Below are 25,686 nucleotides of genomic sequence, written 5' to 3' on the forward strand. Positions count from 1 at the left end.
TCCGCTTCGCCTAATGAAAGACGCAAAGAGAATAAAACGAAAAAAAAAAAAAAACAAGATGGGATTACAATAAGTTTATACATTCAAAAGACTGGTTCAATGACATGTAAAAGGTCTAAAGTCTAATAGTCTAGAAGGCTAAAGAGCAAAAAAATAAATAAATGGTAGTGAGAAATTGTGGTAGACACAATGAGGGTGCCATAATTTTTCGAATCTTATAACTTCTGAAAAATGGTTTGTTTCTTCAGTACAACTCCACATTATCACATGTAGGGTTATAAATCCAGGGAACAAAAGGCATTGCTTTCCCCCCACAGAGTATGTGGCTAATTCAATCAGTATTCTCTAAATGCATGCTCATCTGCTTGTTAGCGCAAAACACACTAAGTTATGCAACGTTTACTGCGTCTCGTTGGGCTTTCTGCAACGCTCTTCGTACTTGTGTTAATAATGTGTTTTTAATGGAACTCGCAGCCCGCAAGAAAGGTTCACTTGCTCTGAATGCCTGAAGAAGCCAGCCATCACAAGGAGCTTGTTTCCATGGCAACACACTGTTAACACTTTAGATTACGGTTCAGATGAACTGATGTTTATTTAAGATACGGTTAACATGAACACGCTATGTACTTTAACATTCGTTAAAAAAGAGAGAGAGAATATATGTGTGTGTGTGTATGTGTGTATATATACACACATATGTGTACGTGTGTGTGTATATACACACACACACACAGTTAGGTCCATATATATTTGGACACAGGCACAATTTTCAGACTTTTGGCTATGTATGCCACCAGAATAAAATGAAAAAAAAAACCAAGATGCATTTGAAGAGCAGACAAAATGGGGTGACTGTGCATAAAAATGGTTGCAGTTCCTGAACCTTTTACTTCAAGCGGTTGAAGTAAAAGGTTCAGGAACTGCAACCATTTTTATGCACAGTCACCCCATTTTCAGGGGCTCAAATGTAATTGGACAAATGAATATAATCATAAATAAAATGTGCATTTTATATACTCTCATATACTCTCAAGAGCTGTAATTCCCTACCTTCATTTTGGATTTAAATACCCTCAAATTGAACCTGAGAGACATTCAGCCCAGTATACATATACATTTATAGCTTGAATATGTTTTGGTAAATACCTAAAAAAAAAATTGTGCCTGTGTCCAAATATATATGGACCTAACTGTAGATATATAGATAGATAGATAGATAGATAGATAGATAGATAGATAGATAGATAGATAGATAGACAGACAGACAGACAGATAGATAGATAGACAGATAGTTGTGTGTATGTATATACACACACATTTATTCTTGGATACCCTGTTCACTAACGTTACATTTTTTAACTTTCAATCATTTCCGTTGGGTTATAAATGTATACATTTACCTTATATTAATTTGCAGCTTTGTAAACACTGCGTGTGTTTAATATATGAAGACAAATGTAATTTGCTAAAGTTAACTAACGTAGTAAATATTGTTAGCTAAAGGAATCTGAATGTAAATTCAGTAACTCTACACACTGAGATTTTGTACCCAAGATTAATGTGTCAGCCAAAAAAATGGTGAAACAAGGTTTGGTTCTTACGGTTGTAATTAACGTCTGCTCTTCTCGCTACACCGTAAACCTGTTTCTAGGTGAAAATGTAAAAACAGCTGGTTGAGATCTTAATCACCTGGCTGATCAGCTGAACTATAAACTCCACCACCAGTTTGGACTCCTTATTGAACATGCCCTGCCACAGTTTGTCCACCACACGCTGGGCAAAGTAAAACACGTTGTTGACCAGGACCTGGTAATTTCCACCAGCGGTGATGGGCATTGATGCGTCTTCTCCTGTGGGAGAAGTTCGTAACCATAAAAGAGTGCTGCATAATATTCTTAAAGCTGAACATTTGTTAGCTTCAGCATGTACTCATGTAATTTAAATGAAATCCTGACCTAGAAGCACATCAGCAGCAAGGAGATGTTCCATCACACCATCCAGGATGTAGGACTGGAACTCTTTCTGCTGGGTTCTGGTCGAGCGCTCGGGTGAAGACTGGAAACAACGACAAATATCACATAGTGTCTTGGCACACAAATAGCGTAATTAACTGATGGAGTTTTGCCTTTATGTGAATTTTTATTCAGAGCTAATGGATTTCTTAACACCTGCTAGAGCAAAAAAGGGATACGGCTGAACAATCTGATTTGTAAACAGTGAAAATTATTAGGGAATAGGAAGGAATCTCACCTCCAACAGCAGGTCTAAAATGGGCGTCTGCTTGCTAGCAGGAGTCATACACAGGTTCTCCATGATCAACACCCTCATGAAATCAAACACGTACTTCTTGGCTGGGTGATTAGTCAGGTAGGTCTTGGCACCCACATTACAGTACTCTGATTGGCTGCGGTTCATGCCTGTGTCTCCCGAGAAAGCTTTGAATTCTTCAGTTGGTGAGCTGGCTTCATCATCCAAATCACTGACCTGAGGATAAAGGTTACAAATGAATGAAGGAATGAATGAATGAATGAATGAATGAATGAATGAAAAGAATTTCAGCATTAAGTGTGAGAAAGGTGAAAAGGAGACTGTACCATCTCGGAGTAGGGCCGGATATTGAAGGGGAAGACGGCAGCTGCAAGAGCACATAGAAAGTCTGGGCTGTGCCACATGGGTGCCAGGTCGGGCACGTTGTGATAGAGGTAACGGAAAAACTGCATCAGTGTGACGGGGTATTCCCTGAGCCAAGAGCCTTCCTCCTCCGACTGCCAAGGCTACACACACAAAAATTACCCAAGCATTAATTAGGAACGTCAAAAACCAGATGCAATAAATAAATAAAATGTACGATCCAGTTCTTTATTCTATCAAAAACCATTTCATACATCATTTTAATATGTTTTGATAAGTGACACGCGACCAAACTTTGCTGTCTGGTTGTCAGTGTAAAGGACAAAAAAGTTCACTTTTGTTTTCGAATCACTAATTCAAATTTTTTGAAATCTTGGTTTTATTTTAAGGTTACACACTGATATACAATACAAACCATTTTTTGTTTTTGACCCAGAGATGAAACCGATATTCTCTGAACACAGACACAAACCTGAGCAAATCATAACATGATACAGTTCCAAAATCATGATGCAACATCAGCAGTCCGCTGATCTGAGAACACTCAGAAAACCAAATGAAAAGAGGCCTCACCAGGTTCAGCATGCTGCGCAGCATGGCCAACAGGAGGAAGGCTGCCTCAGTGCACACATTGTGGATGGAGCCAACCACCGTGGCACTGGAGGCTGGAACCCCAAAGATGAACGACCAGATGGAGTCCAGGTCAAACTGCACAGACACAGGAAACACGTCGCTTCCTTAGATCTATTTAATGCCGATGTTGACTAAATTTAGCACATAAGGATGCTAATGTACAAAAGCAGAAATAAGATGAAGACAAATTACCAATAAAAAAAACTACAGTGACACAAACGTAATCCGGCCACAGACGCGGTTCCTCTGCGGTTTGCTCTATTAGTACGTTAGGCTTAATAAAGTAAAGGGACTTGCATGCATGTGCATCAGTACTAAATGTTTTGAATATTATGTACTATCTGTTACGTAAGGTTCAAAAAGGCTGAGAAAATCTTAAACGTGCATTTGGGAAGTGTTTTAGCAGTTAAACTAAAGAAATTATTTCATATTTGAACTGCTATTGTCTTTTTATATGCTTTTACAAAATAATTAGATTCTAAATTGCTTAGCTACTGTACAAGTGAGAAACAATTGTAATTTAAACCCCGAGAGTTTTTTCCAAATGACAAAAACCTGCCATGGATTTGTGTTAATGTTTTCGGAAGCATGCAATGCAGTGATGTAAATAGATAGAAAGGGTAGCCAGAGGACTGAAACACATGGAAAAGAGTATTTAAGGGACAGTACAGGTACAGACAGAAAGACACGGGTACGAGGACACACGGTTAGAACGATTAGTAAGGGAAAAATGGTTGCATACTGACATGTACCTGCAGGCTCTCAGGCAGCTCAGTGACGGGCTGCTGCAGGAACAGAGCCATGAGCAGGAAGTAAAGCTCAGGTACATTGGTGTGTTTGGGAAGCAGCGTCTGCAGTACAGGGAATCCTGGGAAGTGACACGCGTCACGGTTTATCTCACGTAAAGTGGACCTGCCACCTGCACTGCGTCCCACGTTAAAGCCTGAAACAACAGACGTAAAGAAATGAAGTGAGGTAACGTGGAGCTTAACCGAGTTACTGAGTGGATGTCGGTTTTAGATCGATTGTGATCACGGTCCAATACACAGAGCTCTGATACACGATATTACTCAGGATTGTGCCGTATAGAAAACATTAAGATGGCTTTAGACTGCAGCTGATACAAAGACTTTTGCTATAATACGTAGCATGACGACTACGATTCTCCATCACAGTTTAGAAACTCAACAAAACACACTTTTACAGAAGGGAAATTATTTATCAATTCAATTGTATTCAATTTTATTTGTATAGCACTTTTTTTTTTTTTTTTACAATCGACATAATCTCAAAGCGGCTTTACAGAATATACTGTAAACATAGAACCAAAGGTTATTATAAAGAATAATCTAAAGATTAATAGAATACAAAAATTCAAGATTAATATTAGAGATATTTAAATGTGTATGTATTTATCCCCAATGAACAAGTCTGAGGTGACTCAGGTGACTTTGGGGAGGAAAAACTCCCTTAGATGGTAAATGAAAAAAAACTTGAGAGGAACCAGACTCAAAAGGGAACCTCATCCTCATGTGGGTGACACTGGAGGGTGTGATTATAAATATACAGTCTGATAAATGTTGTATTGATGCAAAAGATCACATTATCCACTATCTGGGGTCACCCCGATGAAGAACGGTTCCTTTTAGAAGGAATCTTCATCGTATCCTCTCAGGAAGTTTTTCCTTATGACTGTTGACTCTGGTTTTCTCATTAGGGTTACATTTCTAAATGTACAATTTATATCCTGTAAAGCTGCCTTGAGACAACATCCATTCTCAAAAGTGCTATTTGAAATAAATTTGAATTGGCATCAGTACTGTGCAATTGATGCAGCTCTATGAGCCAGGTATAACAGCACCACCCTGTAAGAACGTGTTAGGTTACTCACCGAGCACCGTGCCGATTTTGTTAGTGAGCACCGAATCGGTGTGTTCGAGCCAGCCTCCTCCACACAGACCCTCTTTAAAGCGACTGAGGATGCTCTGATTGCTCAGCAGCACCACCAGAATCCAAAGTGCCACAGTCACCGTGCTCGAGTGAATGTGTTCCTCCATAAACATCAGCAGCCAATCGAATCCCAGCGTGCGGACGAGCTCCTCGCACGCCCTACGGGAAGCAGAGACAGACATTATAACAGCGAGAATAACTTAGAGCTCTGTGACGTGTCTTTCGTTTGTTGTTAACGATACTTTCAAAATGCTCTTGAAATGGGATCCAAATAAAACGTGAAGCAGTTATAAGAATCGCGTGCATGCAAATTTTATACAAAGTGCTCCTTATAGTGGTCAGTTTACATTATATGCTCACGGTAATTAAATGAAGGTCGTTAACGAATAGGACCGAACCCTTACTGTGCATTAACGGTGCATTTCTCCTTGGAGCTGAAAAGAAGTTTGAGCAGGATGTCTAGCAGTCGATTGCGTAGCAGGATTATGTTGGAGGAGAGCAAACCTCCGAAATCCTCCTCGTTTCCTGGACAGAATGCAGGAAGTTAGATTTACAATTTACTGCTGAGGAAATCTCGGGTCACAATTTGCATAACAAAATGAAGCAGGTCAGGCATTGCAGGTCAAGCATTTAAATCAGGAATGCTGTTAATATGTGCAGACTCGAGTGTGTGTGTGTGTGTGTGTGTAAGGTCACAGTCTCACCTCCGTCAACCTTCTCCTCGTTATTAACCTCCATAACCACAAACTTCTCGCAGACTGCAAACGTGGGCAAAGTGGATGAAATGAACTGACCGAACCTAAAATGAAAGCACAAAGTACTTTAAAGAGCCTGAAACCATTTGCTCAGCACTAAACTTTATATAAATGCACTTAATGGTCCTTAAAAAAAGCAACAGATTTAAGCTTTATTTGACCAACAGAAATAAAACAATCTAATCTGATAAAGCTACAGCTACGATTTAAGGTTCAACGATTTTAAACAATGACTGACTTATAAAAGATACTTATATATGGAGGTTGGTGATGTTTTTGCATAATCCGGTAGATAGTTATTGAAAAGTACACTCCTGTCCTGCTAAAAGTGACATGTGCGTCATGGAGTGAGGGTGAATGGTGTACCGGAGGAGGTCGTAGGAGTTGGGGAAGCCCTGCAGAAGCAAGCTGAGCACGTTGCTGATGGCGGCTACTGTAGGCTGAGACAGCGTCTGGTCCCTCAACGTCAGAAGTAGTTTGGGGATCAGCTGAAACTCCCGCAAGAGCTTAGCGTTCTTGGCAGCCTCACTGCAATCAGAAGACAAGAACCCAAATAAATTCTATTCCATTCAGCTAAATGTTAAATATCAAACATAAAAGGAGTTATTGTTTAAAACCAATGAGCAGAAAACAGGGTTATTTACTACTGGAGTGAAAGTCTCACCTGGATTCGGTCAGGAGTTCAATGAAGTGCTCAAACAAAGACAGGTGCAGTTCATATGGTGCATGCAGCCATACCTGTGGGGGAAAAAGGTGTACGCAGCTATCGGGAAATGTCCATGCATCAAACAACCATTAGTATATAATCAGTACTGTTACAGCTCCTATTCAACATTTCACTGAGCACACTGTCCAGATACTCGGGTTCACATATCAAAGTGGTTCAAAACAATCCAAATCAAAACCTGGTTAACAGTGTGATCTTAAACTAGACCAGGTTAGGAGAAGATAAAGGACTGGTCCTAACCGAAACTAAACCTGGTTAAAGAGAAGATAACAGACTGGTCCTAACCGAAACTAAACCTGGTTAAAGAGAAGATAACAGACTGGTCCTAACCAAAACTAAACCTGGTTAAAGAGAAGATAACAGACTGGTCCTAACCAAAACTAAACCTGGTTAAAGAGAAGATAACAGACTGATCCGAACCGAAACTAGATCTGGTTAAAGAGAAGATAACAGACTGATCCTAACTGAAACTAAACCTGGTTAAAGAGAAGATAACAGACTGGTCCTAACCGAAACTAAACCTGGTTAAAGAGAAGATAAAGGACTGGTCCTAACCGAAACTAAACCTGGTTAAAGAGAAGATAACAGACTGATCCTAACCGAAACTAGACCTGGTTAAAGAGAAGATAACAGACTGATCCTAACCGAAACTAGACCTGGTTAAAGAGAAGATAACAGACTGATCCTAACCGAAACTAAACCTGGTTAAAGAGAAGATAACAGACTGATCCTAACCGAAACTAAACCTGGTTAAAGAGAAGATAACAGACTGATCCTAACCGAAACTAAACCTGGTTAAAGAGAAGATAACAGACTGATCCGAACCGAAACTAAACCTGGTTAAAGAGAAGATAACAGACTGATCCTAACCGAAACTAGACCTGCTTAAAGAGAAGATAACAGACTGATCCTAACCGAAACTAGACCTGGTTAAAGAGAAGATAACAGACTGATCCTAACCGAAACTAAACCTGGTTAAAGAGAAGATAACAGACTGATCCTAACCGAAACTAGACCTGGTTAAAGATAACAGACTGGTCCTAACCGAAACTAAACCTGGTTAAAGAGAAGATAACAGACTGGTCCGAACCGAAACTAAACCTGGTTAAAGAGAAGAAAACAGAATACACAGTCGTATAACAGTGCTAGAGACGTGCAGTGGTTGTACCTCAAAGTCACAGAGCAGGTCTTGGAAGGCGGTGGAGTTGGGAATGATGGAAGTCTCGTGGCCGCTGTCTACTGTGCCCACTAACGAGAAGGTCAGATGCAGGATGTGGCTGTTTAATAGTGAGCGCTTCTTCTTTAGCAACATGGCCAGCAACTGTAGACAGACACAGAGAGTTGTTATACTACCTGTAACAAATCCTAATAACAATGCATAACGGAGCAGTTTAGCATAAAACAGAACTGGTGTCATTCTTCAGTGAGTTAATTCAAGCATTAACAGTGACGCTCACCTGGTAGCCTTTGATGCGCTCCATCTCTTTGCTGGCCAGCGGGTTGCTCTTGACCACACACACCAGAGCTTTGACGGCCGCGTACAGCCCTTCCACGTCTGACGCCATAGCAACTAAGCCAAGGATGGCAGCGGCACCACCTACATACTGTAATGTTGTTGCCACCGGGGTGGGCACAAAGGTTCTCACACCTGCACAGGAGGACAGGGAGAAAATCCACAATTCTACTTAGCAGGATTAACATAGCGAAATAGCATAGCTGTAAAACAGTTTTAAAAAAAAACTCCATGTACCCAGGTAGCCGATTACGGCGGCGCCGATGGTCCTGGCAGGTCCGATCAGATGTCCTGCAGCGTTGTGGATGAGCTTCACTGGAGTGGCGTTCTCGTGAGATGAGACTGCAAGCTGTAAAGAGCACATAGACCAAATACTCACGTACAATTAAACCTTGATAAGGGCATTAACATCTCCTTCACCTAGGATTATATTTGTTATTGCCAGTGGGACATTTCTTTAACGACTTTTCCCCAAAAGTGCCACCGGGGACCAAACTCCATCTTCATGTTATTCTGTCCTGACTATAACACACCTGGCTGTGAAGAGACACAGCGACTTGCTGATGCTGCTCTTCTGCAATTCTGCTGACTGAGCAATTTTACTTCTCTTACAAACTTCGTCCAAAATCCGAGACTGCTGCAGAGCACCGATTTAACTGAATCATATGTGGAATACTAATAAGACTGTTGAGGAAAAACATTTCTCAAACAACAGTACATCATGCTAGTGCAGTATGAGTGCAATATGTGATACCAAACAAATAATAAATAAATAAAAAAAAAGACTGCATATGTGCTAATGTTTAAGTGTAATAGAAATGAATCTAAAAAAAAAAAAGCATGATGGGGCCATGATCTCTCATTTGAGGTTGGTCATTGCATGTATTTAGTTACTGAATTTTATCTCGGTGTCTTTTTTTTTTTTAATGATATTCTACATGTAATCCTGTACAGAGCAGAAAGGTTGTTCACCTGTTTGGCGATGGCTTTGCTGTCCAATTTGTTGTAGGCCTTGCGGATCTTTGCCACCGTGAGGGAAGAGACGGAGAGAGCGTAGAGGCTGAAGGACACCTTTTCCTCTGGAACGAGCGATACGGGACATGGAGGAACAGCTTCGGTCTTCGAGTCTTTACCTGTGGAGGAGAAAAGATACGTCAAACATATACACAAAAGCACTATTCGGACGGGACTGGTTTTCCAAACGACGTTAGAGTTAGAATTTTTTTCACCGACGTCTGTCATTTCATGTATGGATTCGGACGGGACTAACATCCCTGTGTTTATTACGGAGAAAGGAGTGTCTGTGTTTTACATGTGGGCGTTGCACAAGACCACATGTCCACATGACCCACTGGAATAAATACGTTTTTTATATAATTTTCACGTTATGTAATTGACTATAGAAATGAAAGTGCTCTTACCCGAAACTGATATTACAGTAGCCAGTCTTAACAATTTACGTGATTTGGCTCTTCTTGTTGATTTCATTTTTTTTATTTCTTCGCAAGGTAGCAAACACATTTACATCCATTATTGGTGTGCAGAAAGCAGAGACTTGAATACCGGTGCACTAGGGTTAATTCGGTAGTTCACGTTGACCAAAACAGACAAGAAAACGCATTTTTTCAGCAATCACAGACATTCGCATTCACACGGGATTAGATTTCTCAGAGAAGCGCCGATTTTGCTGAAAAACAGTAGGTAATTTTGCTCTGGAATTTTTACACAGGTCATATGAGAAAAAGACAGACATGGCAGATTCGGACGGGATTAAAATCACAAAGTACGTCCGTGAAACTGAAATTTCTCTAACGACCCCCTGTAAAACTAGTCCTTTCCGAATAGTGCTAAAGTCGATATGCGTAAAAGGAATATTTAGGCATGGGAAATGTTGACTTGAATGAATGCGATTAATTCTCTTTTCGGAGAGTCAAGGGTTTGCTTGAATGTTGCTATGGCAACGCTGCATTTGCAAACCTCTAGCAGAGAGAAGCATGAAGGATCTCTGCTTAAGAATTCTTTTTGCATATTACATACTAAAACGACATCGGACGGTTCCTTTTTCATTCAGATTTCTGTGGATTAATAGGAATAGGACACCAGTTCCTGATCTAATCCTGAACTACCACATCTACAGCACAGATTCTTTACCTAAATACCTACTTACAATAAAAGTTCACGTGATTATGTTGAAATTAATAAACATTTATCAGTCCTTAAATAACTCACAAGGCAAGTAGACGGCCTGGAAGCTGCCCACGTAATTAGGTCCCAGCTCGTAAATGGTGCTCACGCTGGCAGCAGGCAGAACTTCTTCCAGGAAGTGTGTAGGTCCTAAACGCCACACCAGAGAGGAGATCTGACGCTGAGCAGGAGGAGTCCCGATGTAGCCGTACACCGTGCTCACCACGGGAGCGTTAGCGGCTCCAGAGCCGCCGGGCACGCTGTGTACGTAGTGGAGCTAGTGACAAAGACGGAGTGTTAAGTCGAGGAGGTGAAACGGAGGAAGTGGCTTGAGGTGACTGTGTGGTTTGTGTGGTTATTTGCTCTGTCGCTTTATCTGACTTTAGATCAGAACCACAACAGAGGTGTGATAAATTTCGACACAGGCATAGCTTATATTGTTAAACTCAGTTCAGCTCTAAAAAAAAAAACTGATCAGGAAAAAAAAATAAATATAAATAAATTTATTCTTTTTTTAATTACAAGAAATACATGCAGTCAACTATATTTATATAGAATTAAAGAAACAGATATTTAGATTTTAAAATCCACTGATTATAATATTTATTGGGTATTTGAAAACCTTTTTTTTTTTTTTTTTAAACAATTGCTTTTTATATCCAATTTAACTATGTTGTGATAAAAAAATAAACGTAATGGCCTGAACAAAACGGAAAGATCAGAGACACAAAACAAGCAACAATGGACAAACCAACTAAATGTGTAAGCTGGAAAATGGACACTTAATAGCTATAATTCATTAAAAAAATATCAGTATTATGAGCCATAGAGAAGCTGTTTACTGAATACAATTACTGCACAGTGGACAAATCAACTCAACAGAAAATGCTAATACAATCTAAAAAAAAAGGAAATCTGAACCTGCTGAATAAACTCCAGGAACATGAAAGCTGGTTCGTGTCGTGTGTTTCACCTTGACTGTGTTGACCAGCTGGCTGTCGATGTAAAGTGTAGCCATGCTGTTCTTCAGCATCCCTTTGCTCATGACCAGCACCAGGTGGTGCCACTGGCCCTCGCTGATGAGGTCAGAGCAGCGGAAACGGGCGCAGCACGGCAGCAGCTCGTAGAACGACGACTCCTCGCTGAAGTCATCCGCTGTGGAGCGAAGCACACAGGAAGTGAAGTCACACACACACAGAGCCACAACCATACACTAAAGAGTCTATCTCTTCTAATGAGAGATACTAGAGGCAAAAAAAATGGACATATATCTTCTCCCACTATAAGACCTTCACCGAAGTCTCAAAACTAAAGCAGAGTATTAAATATCAATTCCATTTTTATATGGCCGCTGTTTCCCTGTAAACTTCTTATGTTCATGCCAGCGGCGATGAACATGACATGAAAAAGTGCCTGATTTGTATTCCAGGTTGGTTTATTTCGATGAAATTAACGACAGAAACAAATCTAACATTGTGTTCTTACTTCTCTGTTATCGATTAAATGTAAACACAAAAGTGCAAGATTGTCTTTCAGTAAGAAAAAACTTAAATCTCTGTAATCTTACAAAATAACAGTCAGAATAATAAATAAATAAATAAATAAATAAATAAATAGATAAAGACAAAAAATTTTTTTTTTTTTTTTATAATTTATATCATATATACACTCACCGGCCACTTTATTAGGTACACCTGACCGTTAACGCAAATTTCTAATCAGCCAATCACATGGCAGCAACTCAATGCATTTAGGCATGTAGACATGGTCAAGACGATCTGCTGCAGTTCAAACCGAGCGTCAGAATGGGGAAGAAAGGTGATTTAAGTGACTTTGAACGTGGCATGGTTGTTGGTGCCAGACAGTATTTCAGAAACTGCTGATCTACTGGGATTTTCACGCACAACCATCTCTAGGGTTTACAGAGAATGGTCCGAAAAAGAGAAAATATCCAGTGAGCATCAGTTCTGTGGGCGCAAATGCCTTGTTGATGCCAGAGGTCAGAGGAGAATGGCCAGACTGGTTCGAGCTGATAGAAAGGCAACAGTAACTCAAATAACCACTCGTTACAACCGAGGTATGTAGAAGAGCATCTCTGAACGCACAACACGTCGAACCTTGAGGCGGATGGGCAACAGCAGCAGAAGACCACACCGGTACTAGTAAGGTGTACCTAATAAAGTGGCCGGTGAGTGTGTGTGTATATATATATATATATATATATATATATATATATATATATATATATATATATATATATTTTCCCAATTTTTTATAATTATATACCCATAATGAATTATTTTGTTATTATATAAACCCTTTTCATCTTTGGCCCATATACACTATATCAGTCATACACCGTCTTAACTCCCTAAATCTCCCGTAGGTCCTGACCTACATTCCTCATTCTCACATACACACATCATCTATTATTTTCACACTAGAAACTGAATAATTCATAGTTGAAAGACGTGCTTAAAGATGTTCATGAACTGAATATTAAGCTGGGATTTTAAGGGATTTATTTCATTAAGTCTAAAAAAAAAAATGCAACTATAAAGAAAAGTCTTGCAATAGGACACAACACAAACACCGTGTAGAACGACATAATAGCAATGAAAAGTGATCAAAAAATACACTACTAAATAATTACACCTAAATACTCATAATATGTCGGTGTGTGTGTGTGATGAAGCCGGTGGTGAACGGTGTGAACACGAAGTGACTTGCCGTAGCTCTGCAGCAGCTCCTCCTTGGTGGAGACGATGAGCGAGCGGTCTTTGGCTGAGAGTACGATGGCCAGACAGACGTAGTGCTGCTCGGACGCCGTGGCTCTCCTCACGACGGTCAGTAAACGCACTGGGTGTGTGTGTGGAGATGTGCTGAAATGCTCCACGCAGAACCAGGTGGAGTAACTGAGGCCTGACGGTGGAGGAAACAAGCGCTCACCTGTGAATGATCAGGAATAAGTTATAAACACAAAGCTGAAGTCAAGTGCTCTGGAAGAAGAAGCTCAGTATGAGAAGACACATAATCCTTTCTACATTCTTGTATTTATTCAGAGATTTAGAGAGTGTTTTGCATTTGAAGCATTTATTCCGTGTGAACGTAACCCTGCTGCGTCTTCCTGCGTGGTGTGGTTTGTTTGTGAAGGTAAAAAACCCCACAATCACGCTCGGGTTCTGACCAAAACCGCTGGTCTGAGACTGAGACAGAGCTGCAGTGATGATGTGCTCTGTTCTGAATGAAGAGTTGTACAGACGTCCAATACAAATGTGCATAATGTTTGTAAGTTTCATCTGTTTAAATATGTGCAGTGAGGAATCAAATCAACTTCTAAATGAACCATAAGTACTGATTTTTTTCTGTTATTTATCAGTAGGTCTAAATTATTTTGTAAAGCACTTGTAAACAAAGCACAGGGATCCACCCAGACATGCACCAGTTACAAATACAAGGGCTACAGGTAAAGAAATTTGAGAAATATTTCGCTATGGTATTTTAGGTGACTTTCCAGTTAAAAAAAGTAAAAAATGCAAATTATTAATAATTAGTGAGAGAAATACACACATACACACACACACACACACACACACACACACACACTCGCACACGCACACACACCCTTGCTTGCACGCACACACACACTCTCCCACACACACACCCACTCTCCCACACACTCTCCCACACACTCTCCCCCACACACTCTCTCCCACACACTCTCTCCCACACACTCTCTCCCACACACTCTCTCCCACACTCTCACTCTCACACTCACACTCTGTCTCACTCTCACACACAAACACACTCTCTCACTCACACTCTCACTCACACTCTCCCACACACTCTCCCACACACTCTCCCACACACTCTCCCACACACACACTCCCACACACACACTCACACAAACACACACACACACACACACTCACACACACACTCACACAAACTCACACACACACTCACACACACACTCACACACACACTCACACAAACACTCACACAAACACTCACACAAACACTCACACAAACACTCACACAAACACACAAACAAAATTTCTGATCCAAAACCATACATTGTTTGAATTCTATTCCGGCCATCAGATACCTTACAGAGTGACAAACGCAAGGCAGAGATCTGAGGCTTCGGGCTGCCTGTGAGAATTCATTCATTCATTCATTCATTTTCTACCGCTTATCTGAACTACCTCGGGTCACGGGGAGCCTGTGCCTATCTCAGGCATCATCGGGCATCAAGGCATCGGGCATCCTGCCTTGATGCCTGTGAGAATGTGAATGAAAATTCTTCAGCCAGTGGCAGTGACGACATCATGCACAGAAAACTAGGTCAGAGGACATGCTGCAGGAGTGTGTCTATAAATACTGAAAACATCCATTTACTTTCCCCAGGGAGGAAGGATAAGAACAGAGGCTGAGTTGGAAAGAGAGAGAGACAGAGAGAGAGAACTGAGAGAGAGTCAGAGACATCCATCTATGCGGGGTGTGCGAAAGATAGAGAAACGGGAAAGAGAACGAGGGGTCTAAAAAGCTCTGCAGTGGAGCCTGCATCATCGCATTAATACTACATAATACTGCCACTCAGCGGTGCTGAGAAAAGGCTTAAAGCACACAAACAACACACACACACACACACACTTCTATAAGTCACTGCATGTAGACATTTGTCATTCTCTCCTAAGCTCTCAGATGCCTCTTAGTATTCTATCTGCACCACTGCTCATCACTCCTGCACTCTAAGACCTCTCGTCCTTTCTTGTCTAACTTTGTCTCAACTCCTTCATCTTTATCAGCAGCTGAATCGCTTTGTTGGATACGAGCTGAGATTGAGTAGGTACTGTCTGCTGAGTCAGTGCTTTTGGTGTGTGTAGATACTGACCGTTCCCCATGCCACTGACGACAGCTCCGTCGTTCACTCCAGATGTGTTGGTGTTGTTGGATGGCGCGTTGTGAGGAGCCAGGCTTGGCAAAAACAAGCACCTGGGAGGGAAAAAAATGTACACATAACGGTTCTATTTACACTTACAGCATATGGCAGACCCCCATATCCAGAGCGACTTACAACTGAGCAATTGAGGGTTAAGAGACCCAGCAGTAGACACTCGGTGGACCTGAGATCTTCACCACTAAGCTATTCTGTTGTCCATCAGACGCGACAGTGGACGTTCCTCGTAACTAACGTGTGGACAGTGGACATTCACTTCACTGTCTTACCTTCAGCTGTAGGCTCATATTCCACTTCTTACTGACATCACTGGAAGGGTTTTTTGTGTTCTGAGATGCTCTTCTGCTCACCACAGAGCTGACTAGCAATTTACAGAGTATGACCGTTCCGCTCGGACTTGTCTCATCAGCAAGGCATTTATACCTGCAGATTCTCTGATCACTGGATGCTTTTTTAGCTCTCAATACCATTCCGTGGAGACTGCTGTACAGGAAAATGTGGTTCAAAACATGCTTTAACAACCTCTCTCTGCTCCTTTTTCTATCCTGGGGCAAAATGTACTAATAGCAGCCTTGAGCAAAAAGAGGAAATAGGGGGAAAAAAAAAAAAAAAAAAACCACTTGCATTTATCTGCAACTAAAAGTAGAAAATGTTCAAAAACCTGCTTCAAAATGTGTGACAGATGGAAAACAGTTTCCATCTAACATATTTTGACACTCTAAACCATAAACATTTTATTAAGAACACCAGAATAACACTGGGCCGGGCCTTAATTCTTTGAATTTGAATTCATTGAATGGATTTCACAAGATGTAGTTAACATTCTCTGGTCCGTGTTGACACGGTTGTGAGAAAGCTCTATAGACTGCTGTGTGTGAAAATCCCAGGAGATCAGCGGTCATAGACACGATCAAACCAGCACCTCACCATTCTTAGAGGTGATGTGAACGTTACCTGAAGCTTCTGACTTGTATCTGCACGTTGGCTTGTTCTGCATTGCATTGCTGCCACATGATTAGCTGATTAGATAACTGCCTGAATGTTTAGATGTATCGTATGTTTCATCGCTACGTTTAAAGCTTGCTCAGGCTTTCTCCTATAAAAGATTATGTTGGATAAGGAACCAGTTTAACAAACGTGGTAGCAAAAACAGTCAAGTTGGATTTCCTCGCGTGGTCGGTGTCACACTTTGATCAAGTCGTCGCGTAGCTGTGTGTTGTACAGAAATGGACATAAGCCTAATCAGCTGGGATTGTAAATAGATATCGACTGTCAAAATGTCTACGACGCTCCTCTACTGTGTAAACTACAGAAAGCGTAATGTATCAGAATGAGCGAACTGAAATAAAGCCATGAGTGGGAAATGGAAATACTCTGTGATATGAAGGAATAATAAATCAGACAGTTAGCAGTTCTAATTACAGCTGCCAACATCGTCCCTACAGAGTCCAGTGTACTCCAAATGCACATGCTTCTGATATTATCAGGCTGGACTAACAGATGCAGCCTCAAACCTATTACTGGTGACTAAAAAACTAGACACAACCACACTGAGTGTGTGTGTGTGTGTGTGTGTGTGTGTGCGCACTTTGGGGCTACAAATATGCTAATGCCTTTCCCTTTCCCAGAGAGCCTACAGAAGCTCAAGTGCAGCTGTGACTCCTCCATTAAGCCGCTCCGCTGATCCTGATAAGAAACGAGTTAAAATGAATATTTCATTGAGGCAGATGGAGGTGTGTGTGTGTGTGTGTGTGTGCACATGTGTATGCTAATGTGGGACAGCGTGACCAGAATATCCTGCTCACTAGCACCTTTAGCTACAAACAGAGCAGAGACTATTCTAAAATATTAACCAATTAATCTGCCACGAATGTTGCCAGATTTCCCAGAAATCCTCTTTCACTACTCTCATCTTTCACCTTAAATAGCTATAATACACTGACTCCAGACATGTGCTGTGTACATTACTGTACTGTAGAACAGAAGGCCTATAGATTAGATTCTACATCTCTTCTTTGTTTAATAGAGGAAACAAGATGTAGATAGATATCGCCAGGATATATACAGATATAACGATGAAGTATGCAAAACTTAAAACATCCTGTAGTGAGAAATCTCTGCTTTGCCCTGATAAAAATCTAAAAAAAATTTACATAAATGACTGAAATGTCCAGAAACAGTTTAAGGTTATGGGCTTAATAATATAATTACTAGCTAGAGTCATAAGTATATACATTATATAATAAATAATAAGTAGCGTGCCTAAACTTTTGTGGAGTTAAAAATGAAAAACAAACAGCAACAAAAAAAAAAAGTCACTGAATATAGTCGTTTAACAAAAAGGCTGTCTAATTCCTTCATGTCTGATCTATTGATCTGATCCAGCACACGTAATAACCAAATGTTTTCGGCATCGGCGTTATTTGTGAAGTGATAAGTGTAAAGTCGTCATTTCCTTTTAGCCAAAAACTCTTAAAAAGACTTTAAACAGAAAGCTCTCTATAATGTTAGCTAATTCAATCTCTACGTGGATAAACGAATAAACGCTAAATGAAAGTCTGCTCAAGATCGTATGTCATTGTGGAAGGGGGCGGGGCTTCAACAAAGTGTCTGTTTCTATTGGAGAGTTCCTTCAAGACACCTCTGTAAATTATTCCAGATTCACATGAAGCTCATGTCTATTTTACTGGGACAAAAAAGAAATGTGCGTGTATTTGTTATATTTGTTAAATATATTTTATATGTTATATTTGTTAAATATGGTTGTATTTATCTCTAATGAATAAGCCTGGGGTGACTGTGGTGAGGAAAAACTCCCTTAGATGGAAGAGGAAGAAACCTTGAGAGGAACCAGATTCAAATAGGAAGCTCATCCTCATTTGGGTGACACTGAAGGGTGTGTTTATAAATATACAGTCTGGGAATTGTGTATTGATGAGGAGGTTGTTAAACGTCATAGTAAACGTCACTGGGTATCATGACGGTGTAAAATCATGTAGAGACGATGAAGCCTACCACACAGAGAGCTACAGTTAATATCGGCTATCTAAGCGTTTCGACGTATAAATCGTACACACTGAGCAAATTACATTTAATATACCAAACTGAATGTATTCTTATAATCGATGTTTGCTATGATAAATGACTAAAGTATACTTTTGAACACAGCATTACTAACAGTGCAGAATACTAATGAGGAATACTGCTGGTTCGCTGTCTCCTCATAAATCATAACAAATGTTAAATAAAAAAAAAAAGAGGAGCTATTTAGAGAACGTACACACAACATCCCTGGATTATCTTAAGCAAAAAGCCGGTGGACACCTGAAATGTTTCTAAGCTGCACTTGAAATCTGATGTGTCAAGTGATTTACAGGTATTTTTGTCTCAAATTATACTAGTAGGATTGTGGTCAATTCCCTTTTGGCACGCAAACTAACACCTTAAAGCATAACACTGATTGAGTGAGGAAAGCTGGCTGAGGTTACCTGCAAGTTACCAACTAAACACATGTATTTACCCAACATTTAAAGTAAATCATAAAAACTGTTGTTCAGACTTCTACACACACATCCGTATTGTTCTCTGTTACATATTACAAGCATTCGCACGTGTTACAATATTCTAAAAATGAAGGCTATAATAAAAGGCAAACTTTTTAAACACTCACCCAAAACCCTCGAGCGCTGTATCAAACTCGACGAAGGCCGGCGTGAGGGCGGAGCCGTGCAGGCGGATGATGTCGTGCGGTGTTGTCATGGACACCAGACATTTGACGCGTGTCAGGGGCACGGCGCTGGCTTCGGCTGAGCGCACCAAGCTCCGGCTGATGCGGTACGAACCGCTCTCTTCGCTCACCGCAAACACGCTGTCCATCCCCAAACCCTCCATAGATGCGGTCATGCTGTCTAAATAAAAAAAAAAACCACACAGTAACCTTTTTTTTTGTCTCAGTTTTGCCGGGCATTTCTAATGAACAGTTTGTATGCGTTCGTAATTCTTAACTTAATTAAAATCAGCTAAAACAAATCATTTAGCAATGCAAAGGTGAAAACTACATCCATGTGCTAAAGTCAGTTAACAAAACTGTTGTCATTTGACCGTCATCATCAGCTTTAGGTTTTCCTGATGGAGCTACAGATGATTTATTAAAGGGATTACATTCTGTTTAAAATGACCAGACAGCTTGCATCATTCTAGCAAGGTCATTTCAAATTATAGGCATGAAGATGAGTGAAAAATGCTTTGTATGATGTACAGGTAATTGTATGTTTTCACAGGATGCTTATCAATAATAGAAGCGGCCATGTGGGACGAGGTAGCCTAGTGGTTAAGGTGTTGGTTAAGTTGGGTTTAAATCACACTCGGATTCAAGGGAGAGAAATCCACCTTTAAGGTGGGGTCTCTGTTGTTTGAAAGCCAATGTTGACAATTGAAATCACCAAAACAAACACGCCCCTAACCCAAATGGGTCCCACCCTTGTTTTGATAGCTCCGCCTCACACATACACCAGACAAGTATAACCTAAATATAACCCAGACAACTATTATGGCGGAACCTGTTGGGGGCAGCTGACCGAGGGGCTATTTTTATAATACTATGGTAATAAAAATGTGTTTTTGTAGTACTGTGTGTTGTACAGTGAAAGGTTTATCTCCGCTTCACACGGAAGACGTTCAGTTCTCTCCAGCACTGGAAAGCTGATCCGATATTAACACGCTCCTGCTTCTTGCCTTATCGTAAGCCTTTCTTCGCTTTCTTTCTTTGTTTTTATCCTCCGTTAACGTTAAAACCGCTTTCTGCTAATGTCACACATGCGCACTGAACACTCTCTTCGCCCATATTGACAAGACACGCCCCTTTCTGCTTATTGGCTACACTTTAGTTTTGTTTTTGTTTTGTTTTGCGGCCCGACTCAGTTTTCTGAAGCATTTCTCAAACAACGGAGACCCCACCTTTAACTGCATAGCGTTCAAGTCAAGTAGCTTTATTGTCATATGAACCACATCAGCTGGTTCAGTACACAGTGAAAAGAAACAGAGAGCCTCCAGGACAACACAGAACTACAGGAGACTGCACAGACCTAAATGAGCCAGAGGAAGCGTTTCACAAGCAGAGAAAAAAAAAAGAAAGAACTGAGCAGTTTATAAAAGGTCACAAAGTTATCACAGGTCAAAAAAAACAAACAAAAAAAAAAACAGTGCAAAGCAGAAATTTCTGCATGGATCATCTGTTTTACTTACTTCTTGCTTCAGCTTCATAACTCAGGGAACTTGGTTTGTGAACCCGGTACTGCTTCAGGAGCTTTTTGTCCCATGCACCACAGTTTAAAGGATTCCCTAATCGCAAAAACTCCCTGTAAAAATGACAAACAATTAAAAGAAAACATGAAAAACATATCACGAAAAAACAGTTAATGGTTTCAGCTGTTTGGGAAATGTACAACGATTGTTGATTGACGATTGTGTTTTGAGTAAAATCAGATTTGAACCGTCTTCCTTTCTGTTATGGTGAATGTTCTGGATTTTGGTGGACTGTTGATTTTTCCATTCGATTTTTTAAAACAGTTTATAACTGCTTAGGCAATGCTAACAGAGATCCTTCTGATTTCACAGTACTGCATAACCTGCCTTAATAAACGTGAAAAATTTACCCAATTTCAACAGCAGAAAAACCTCAAGCCACGACCACTTGAACTTAAGAGCTATCGAGGATTAATGCACGGCAAACGGTTTCTTTCTATTCCGTCTCTCGCGCTTAGAAACATGATGCAAGAGCCCAAAATACAGACCTTGCTAGTGGAGGGCGTCTGCGTCCTCCATCAAGGCCGAGCAACCATGCGGAAAATTAACAACATTAATCTGACCACGCGATTCTTAAAGACAACCCATGGAGATCTCTAAATAACACTGAGCCCTGACAAATTTGATGCTTTTCTTCTTAATAGAAGGAACCTGCAGAGTGCTGTGAGCTTCTGAGAGGCAGGAAAAGTCTGCTGGTATAATCAGGCACGCACCGGGGATGATTTTATTTACACAGTGAATCAAAGATAGATGAGGAGATAAGGAGCAGAGCTGACTTTTAATAATCTCACTCAGACGCTCCAGACTGCACGGGTGCGTACAATTAGATGATCTGCGATCGTTATGATAGTAGTTACGGAGAAGATTTTGTGTTATATTTGAGCTCAAACAATAAGCAGATATGGAAGCTTTATGTTGGTTGAGCTTTTCTGATGATTATAGTTAGAATTTAATTAGAAATTAGCTAACCGTAGTACGCTGATTAGCTAACGTGCCATGTCATGTGACCAGCATCTTAATAAATAAAAAAAACTAATACTAACCAAGAATAACAGCCAGATATCTCAAGTGGAAGTACTTTTCTATTTCATTAATAAAAACTGTTTTAAGAGCAACCCTAGAACGATGCATTAATACACAGAAACCGCTGTTTCAGCAGACGAGTAACAACATAACAAAAACTTCGGAAACTACAGACCTTCCAGAAGCCGAATAACAAGTTTTTAAAACCTATTTACTCCAACCTTAAAAACGAAAAGGTTGCATTTTAAAAATTTCTAGTCTAGTCGAATCCTAGTAAAATAACCTACATACAGAAAGAGTACCAAATTGTCACTCATCACCGTTCACGCTAATAATCTAATAAAGAAATAAACACTGAGCATTTCACTCACTTCTATTCACTAGAGGTTCTTGTTATTAATCTCTTTCCGATGACTCGTTCGACTATTTGAAATCGATGTCTTCTGTACAGACTAAGTAAGCGCTCTACTCTGTCTTGATGATGATGTAGGAGCATCACAGACATTCTGACAGCAGGAGTCTAATCACACGCTGAGTTGATTATTATACTGAGTTTTTTCTTAGTGCTGTAATAGACAAAGAATTCTACATATCTTTACTAAACATATTTACACATCAATAACCGATGTGATATTTGCTGAAAACCTGGGCAAGTGTATTTATGGGATATAAGAGCTGACTTTTGGTTGTTTCACCAGAATTTAGCCAAAGTGACATCAGGATATCTGATGGAATTTTCCAGAATGCCATACAAATATACTAAAAGAGTAAAATGCTCGATGACTTCCGACCTGAGCTCCGACTCAAAGTTACTGCACCATGAACTCATATAACATGACACAGTCGCTCCTTAAACTTTCACCATCACCAGAAAAAATAGCATTTATACTGTTTTTCCCTGGATGCTGTCGAGTCCTAGTGCTTTAGCTGATAACGCAGTGCAACGTTTATGAGGAGATTTTGCAGGGTGCTCGGTTTCAGACTGACCGGAGCGCCATGGGCTGCAGGTTCTGCGAGGCGAGCCTCTCGAAGGTCCTCTGCAGCGGTGGGTGTAGTGGGTGCTCTTCGTCGCTCATGGCGCAGCTGCAGCGCTGTAGCAGGCGTGACGGCAGACCGGATTCACACAGCACCTGCTGGTTCCTCTCAGAATGGACCAACAACTGTAGCACATTCGCCACCGCCAACTGCAGCTCCAAGGCATGCTGGGAAACAGGAGAGTTAAGAGGAATAAAGCCGAATGATCGAATAAACATCATGATGGTATAAAAAGATGGTTTTTGTCTGACTTTTTTCCATCTTGGAACATTCAGTACCAACTTCTAGCACCACATTATGAGCATCTTTTATACTGTATACACGAAGCTTTCAATCAGAGTCAAAAGGTAAAACCTGCTTGAAATGTACACGATGTGATTCGCGTCTTGACATCATGGCCGGATACAGAGATTAGTATTATTTTTTTGGGTGTGTGTTTTTATGAAGCTGAGAGCACAGAACTCGACAGAGAAAAGAGAGACTGTTTCAGATTACTCCACTTTTGTCAGCTCATCAATTTTCATCAGCGGTCTCATAATAGGATTGTCACAGCACACACATAAGGACATGAAAAGCCTGAGATGTTTACAGAATGTGTGCAACAAAATGTTCCATGTATATAAAGAACCCTTTCCTGAAAACAAACAAACACCCACCCACCCACCCACAAACACCCAATCTCCCACCCACCCCCACCCACAAAACACTGGGAAAACTCCAGGCACACAGGGTAAGGTGGGACTCGAACCCTTAACGCAAAAGGTTATGGGTTCGAGTTTAAGGTTTGAGGAAATCATGCTTATCACTAAGCTATCACATGCTTATCACTAATGCCCCTTTTCCACAAAGGCAGTTTGAGTGCTGGTTCAGAGCCTAATTTGAAACCAGTTCTTTCTTTTTTTCCGACACCCAAAGCACCGGCTCTGAACCAGGAAAAGTGCTTCTTAAGTAGCACCAAAACGTTTCTGGTCCAGACTTAAAAACCGCTTCCGTCAGGGGCTGGGGGCAGGTCTGGGGTCGGGGTTACTGTTAGCCAATGTTTAGTACTGTACCAATGTTTAATACACTTTTACTTTACCGCAGTATGATCAATTATCAGCACACATGATAGTAGTTAGCTACATGCTAAGGCTAACCTTTTTTCTGTGTTAATGATAAAATAACGTTATGTACTTTCTCGATTGCAACCTCTGTTTATACAGATTACATGGAGCTGCACGTACACGTTGGATTCATCATTAACAGTAAAGCAACATCCGCCATTGTTGATGTATTTGTGTTTGCCGCTGCTGCGCTAAAGTTGCTGTCATGTGACACGTATACAGTGACGTCAGACTCGGCTCTGTGTCGGCTCTCTAGCCGGTGGAAAGGCAAACCGGTTCTTAGAAGGTTCGCCAGTGGAACCAACTTTTAACCAGCACCAGCACTAGCTCTGAACCAGCACCCGGTTCGTTTTGGTGAAAAAGGGGCATAATAAGTCTATTTGTTTGATGAACCAAAAACAAACATTCCCAGAATGTTCAGTAAGGCTAATTAGTGTTAGCTGGGACATTATCATCCTTGGTCTACTTGATGAGTGGGAAAAAAAGTGAACTTCATGAATACAGAAAATAAATTAGGAACCTGACATCCAGCTACTTTCTCACATTCTACTAAAGCCAGGTATGCACAAGACTAGATCTGTTATTTATCCTGTATCCAGACATGCTAAAGGCAGAGCAGAGAGCTGTACCTCAGACTGGGTGTCTGAGCTGATGGAGGCCAGAAGGTCCAACATGGCCAAAACAGCACCTGCATGGATAACCACAGGGTCGGAGGTGTGTTGAGAAGCATTCCCTAAGTGCAGCTTCAAGTCTGTGAGGTTTTTGGTTGGTGCTGTGTTGTTGGAACTGTGGTAGCCATGCCTGTGTGGTGGAACAGAGAAGGTCAGGTCACATGTAATATCAATATACCACAAATCCATTTCTTTTTTTCTCCAAAATTACTGCTGTAACCTTCTCAAAGTAACCAAGAATTCAAACACACTTTTTTTTCCCCACTTCCAGTGAATATATCCGATGTAGGTAAAGAAGTTTCCAGAATCTTACACAAATGTAAAATTAATATAAGGATAACTTTACATCTGTTTCTTTTCACTACGGACTACGTCAGCTATACATGGTTGAAATGACAATAAAAGCTTCTTGACTCGATTTGAACTGGAGCAAATTCATGCTTGTGGTTGAGACCGAAAATGTTACAATGACAAATAGATGTCGTCGATGCTACACTGAGATCGGTATAAAATGTGTAACTTATGTTACACACTTATACATCAGCTGAAGAAACACGTCTGGTAACGAACAGGCTTTTTTTTTCCTTTATGTAGAATCTAAATGTAGGAAGTTGTGATTCACTCTATTTCTGTGTGAATAGAGTTTGATGTAGGTCAATTAAACATCTGTCTGGACGCAATGTTAATTACTGATCACGAGTCCTGAAGAACTATTAACAACCAGAGGCTTTTCTTTTTTGCAACTGCAAGCTGGAAGCCAGTAGAACAGCTTGACAAGGCAGGCTGAGGTTGAAACACACACACACATACTATGTACATACATACATACATACATACACACAGAGATAAAGGAGGAGAGACAGTGACCATAAGATTTGTGTAGAAGGGGCGAGAGTGTGAGAGAGATGCAGGAAAGAGAGATGGAGTGGGTGATTGGGGGGGGCAGAAAAGTGCATAGCGTTGTACCTCTTCCTGGCGAGTGCTGGCGTGCCCCAGGGAGAGGGGAGCGAGGTCTCATGAGTCAGGCAGGGTGGTACCTGCTCAGCACGACTACACACACACACACACACACACACACACACACACACACACGCGCGCCAACAACAGCGACGAGCATACAGCACACAACCGTTCAATCCACACACAGGCATCCAAATCCCCACAAACAGCCAGGTGAAGCAACACACACCCCGC

General features: G+C 40.8%; 1 protein-coding gene across 5 annotated transcripts in view; it reads right to left on the bottom strand.

The window, feature by feature from the left end:
* The window catches only part of wdfy3 (WD repeat and FYVE domain containing 3), a 93,434-nt gene that overhangs the window by 29,226 nt on the left and 38,522 nt on the right, over positions 1 to 25,686 (bottom strand). For 3 of the 5 annotated variants that reach the window (XM_060884199.1, XM_060884197.1, XM_060884196.1), the window contains exons 13-37: positions 25,459 to 25,542; positions 24,451 to 24,622; positions 22,671 to 22,885; positions 20,601 to 20,713; positions 19,027 to 19,264; positions 15,291 to 15,391; positions 13,124 to 13,342; positions 11,367 to 11,548; positions 10,439 to 10,670; positions 9,182 to 9,342; positions 8,447 to 8,558; positions 8,154 to 8,344; positions 7,865 to 8,017; positions 6,634 to 6,707; positions 6,336 to 6,497; positions 5,919 to 6,013; positions 5,619 to 5,739; positions 5,156 to 5,373; positions 4,011 to 4,207; positions 3,205 to 3,339; positions 2,595 to 2,774; positions 2,251 to 2,484; positions 1,956 to 2,055; positions 1,690 to 1,850; positions 1 to 10 (exon numbers count right to left, since the gene is read on the bottom strand). The exon at positions 1 to 10 is cut by the window's left edge and continues 220 nt beyond it. In XM_060884199.1, the coding sequence (XP_060740182.1) occupies positions 1 to 10; positions 1,690 to 1,850; positions 1,956 to 2,055; positions 2,251 to 2,484; positions 2,595 to 2,774; positions 3,205 to 3,339; positions 4,011 to 4,207; positions 5,156 to 5,373; positions 5,619 to 5,739; positions 5,919 to 6,013; positions 6,336 to 6,497; positions 6,634 to 6,707; positions 7,865 to 8,017; positions 8,154 to 8,344; positions 8,447 to 8,558; positions 9,182 to 9,342; positions 10,439 to 10,670; positions 11,367 to 11,548; positions 13,124 to 13,342; positions 15,291 to 15,391; positions 19,027 to 19,264; positions 20,601 to 20,713; positions 22,671 to 22,885; positions 24,451 to 24,622; positions 25,459 to 25,542 (3,860 nt within the window). The remainder of the gene's footprint in view (positions 11 to 1,689; positions 1,851 to 1,955; positions 2,056 to 2,250; positions 2,485 to 2,594; positions 2,775 to 3,204; positions 3,340 to 4,010; positions 4,208 to 5,155; positions 5,374 to 5,618; positions 5,740 to 5,918; positions 6,014 to 6,335; positions 6,498 to 6,633; positions 6,708 to 7,864; positions 8,018 to 8,153; positions 8,345 to 8,446; positions 8,559 to 9,181; positions 9,343 to 10,438; positions 10,671 to 11,366; positions 11,549 to 13,123; positions 13,343 to 15,290; positions 15,392 to 19,026; positions 19,265 to 20,600; positions 20,714 to 22,670; positions 22,886 to 24,450; positions 24,623 to 25,458; positions 25,543 to 25,686) is intronic. The other 2 variants (XM_060884198.1, XM_060884200.1) reach the window with 2 other exon arrangements.

This window comes from Tachysurus vachellii, chromosome 12 (assembly GCF_030014155.1).
Source record: "Tachysurus vachellii isolate PV-2020 chromosome 12, HZAU_Pvac_v1, whole genome shotgun sequence".
NCBI lineage: Eukaryota > Metazoa > Chordata > Actinopteri > Siluriformes > Bagridae > Tachysurus > Tachysurus vachellii.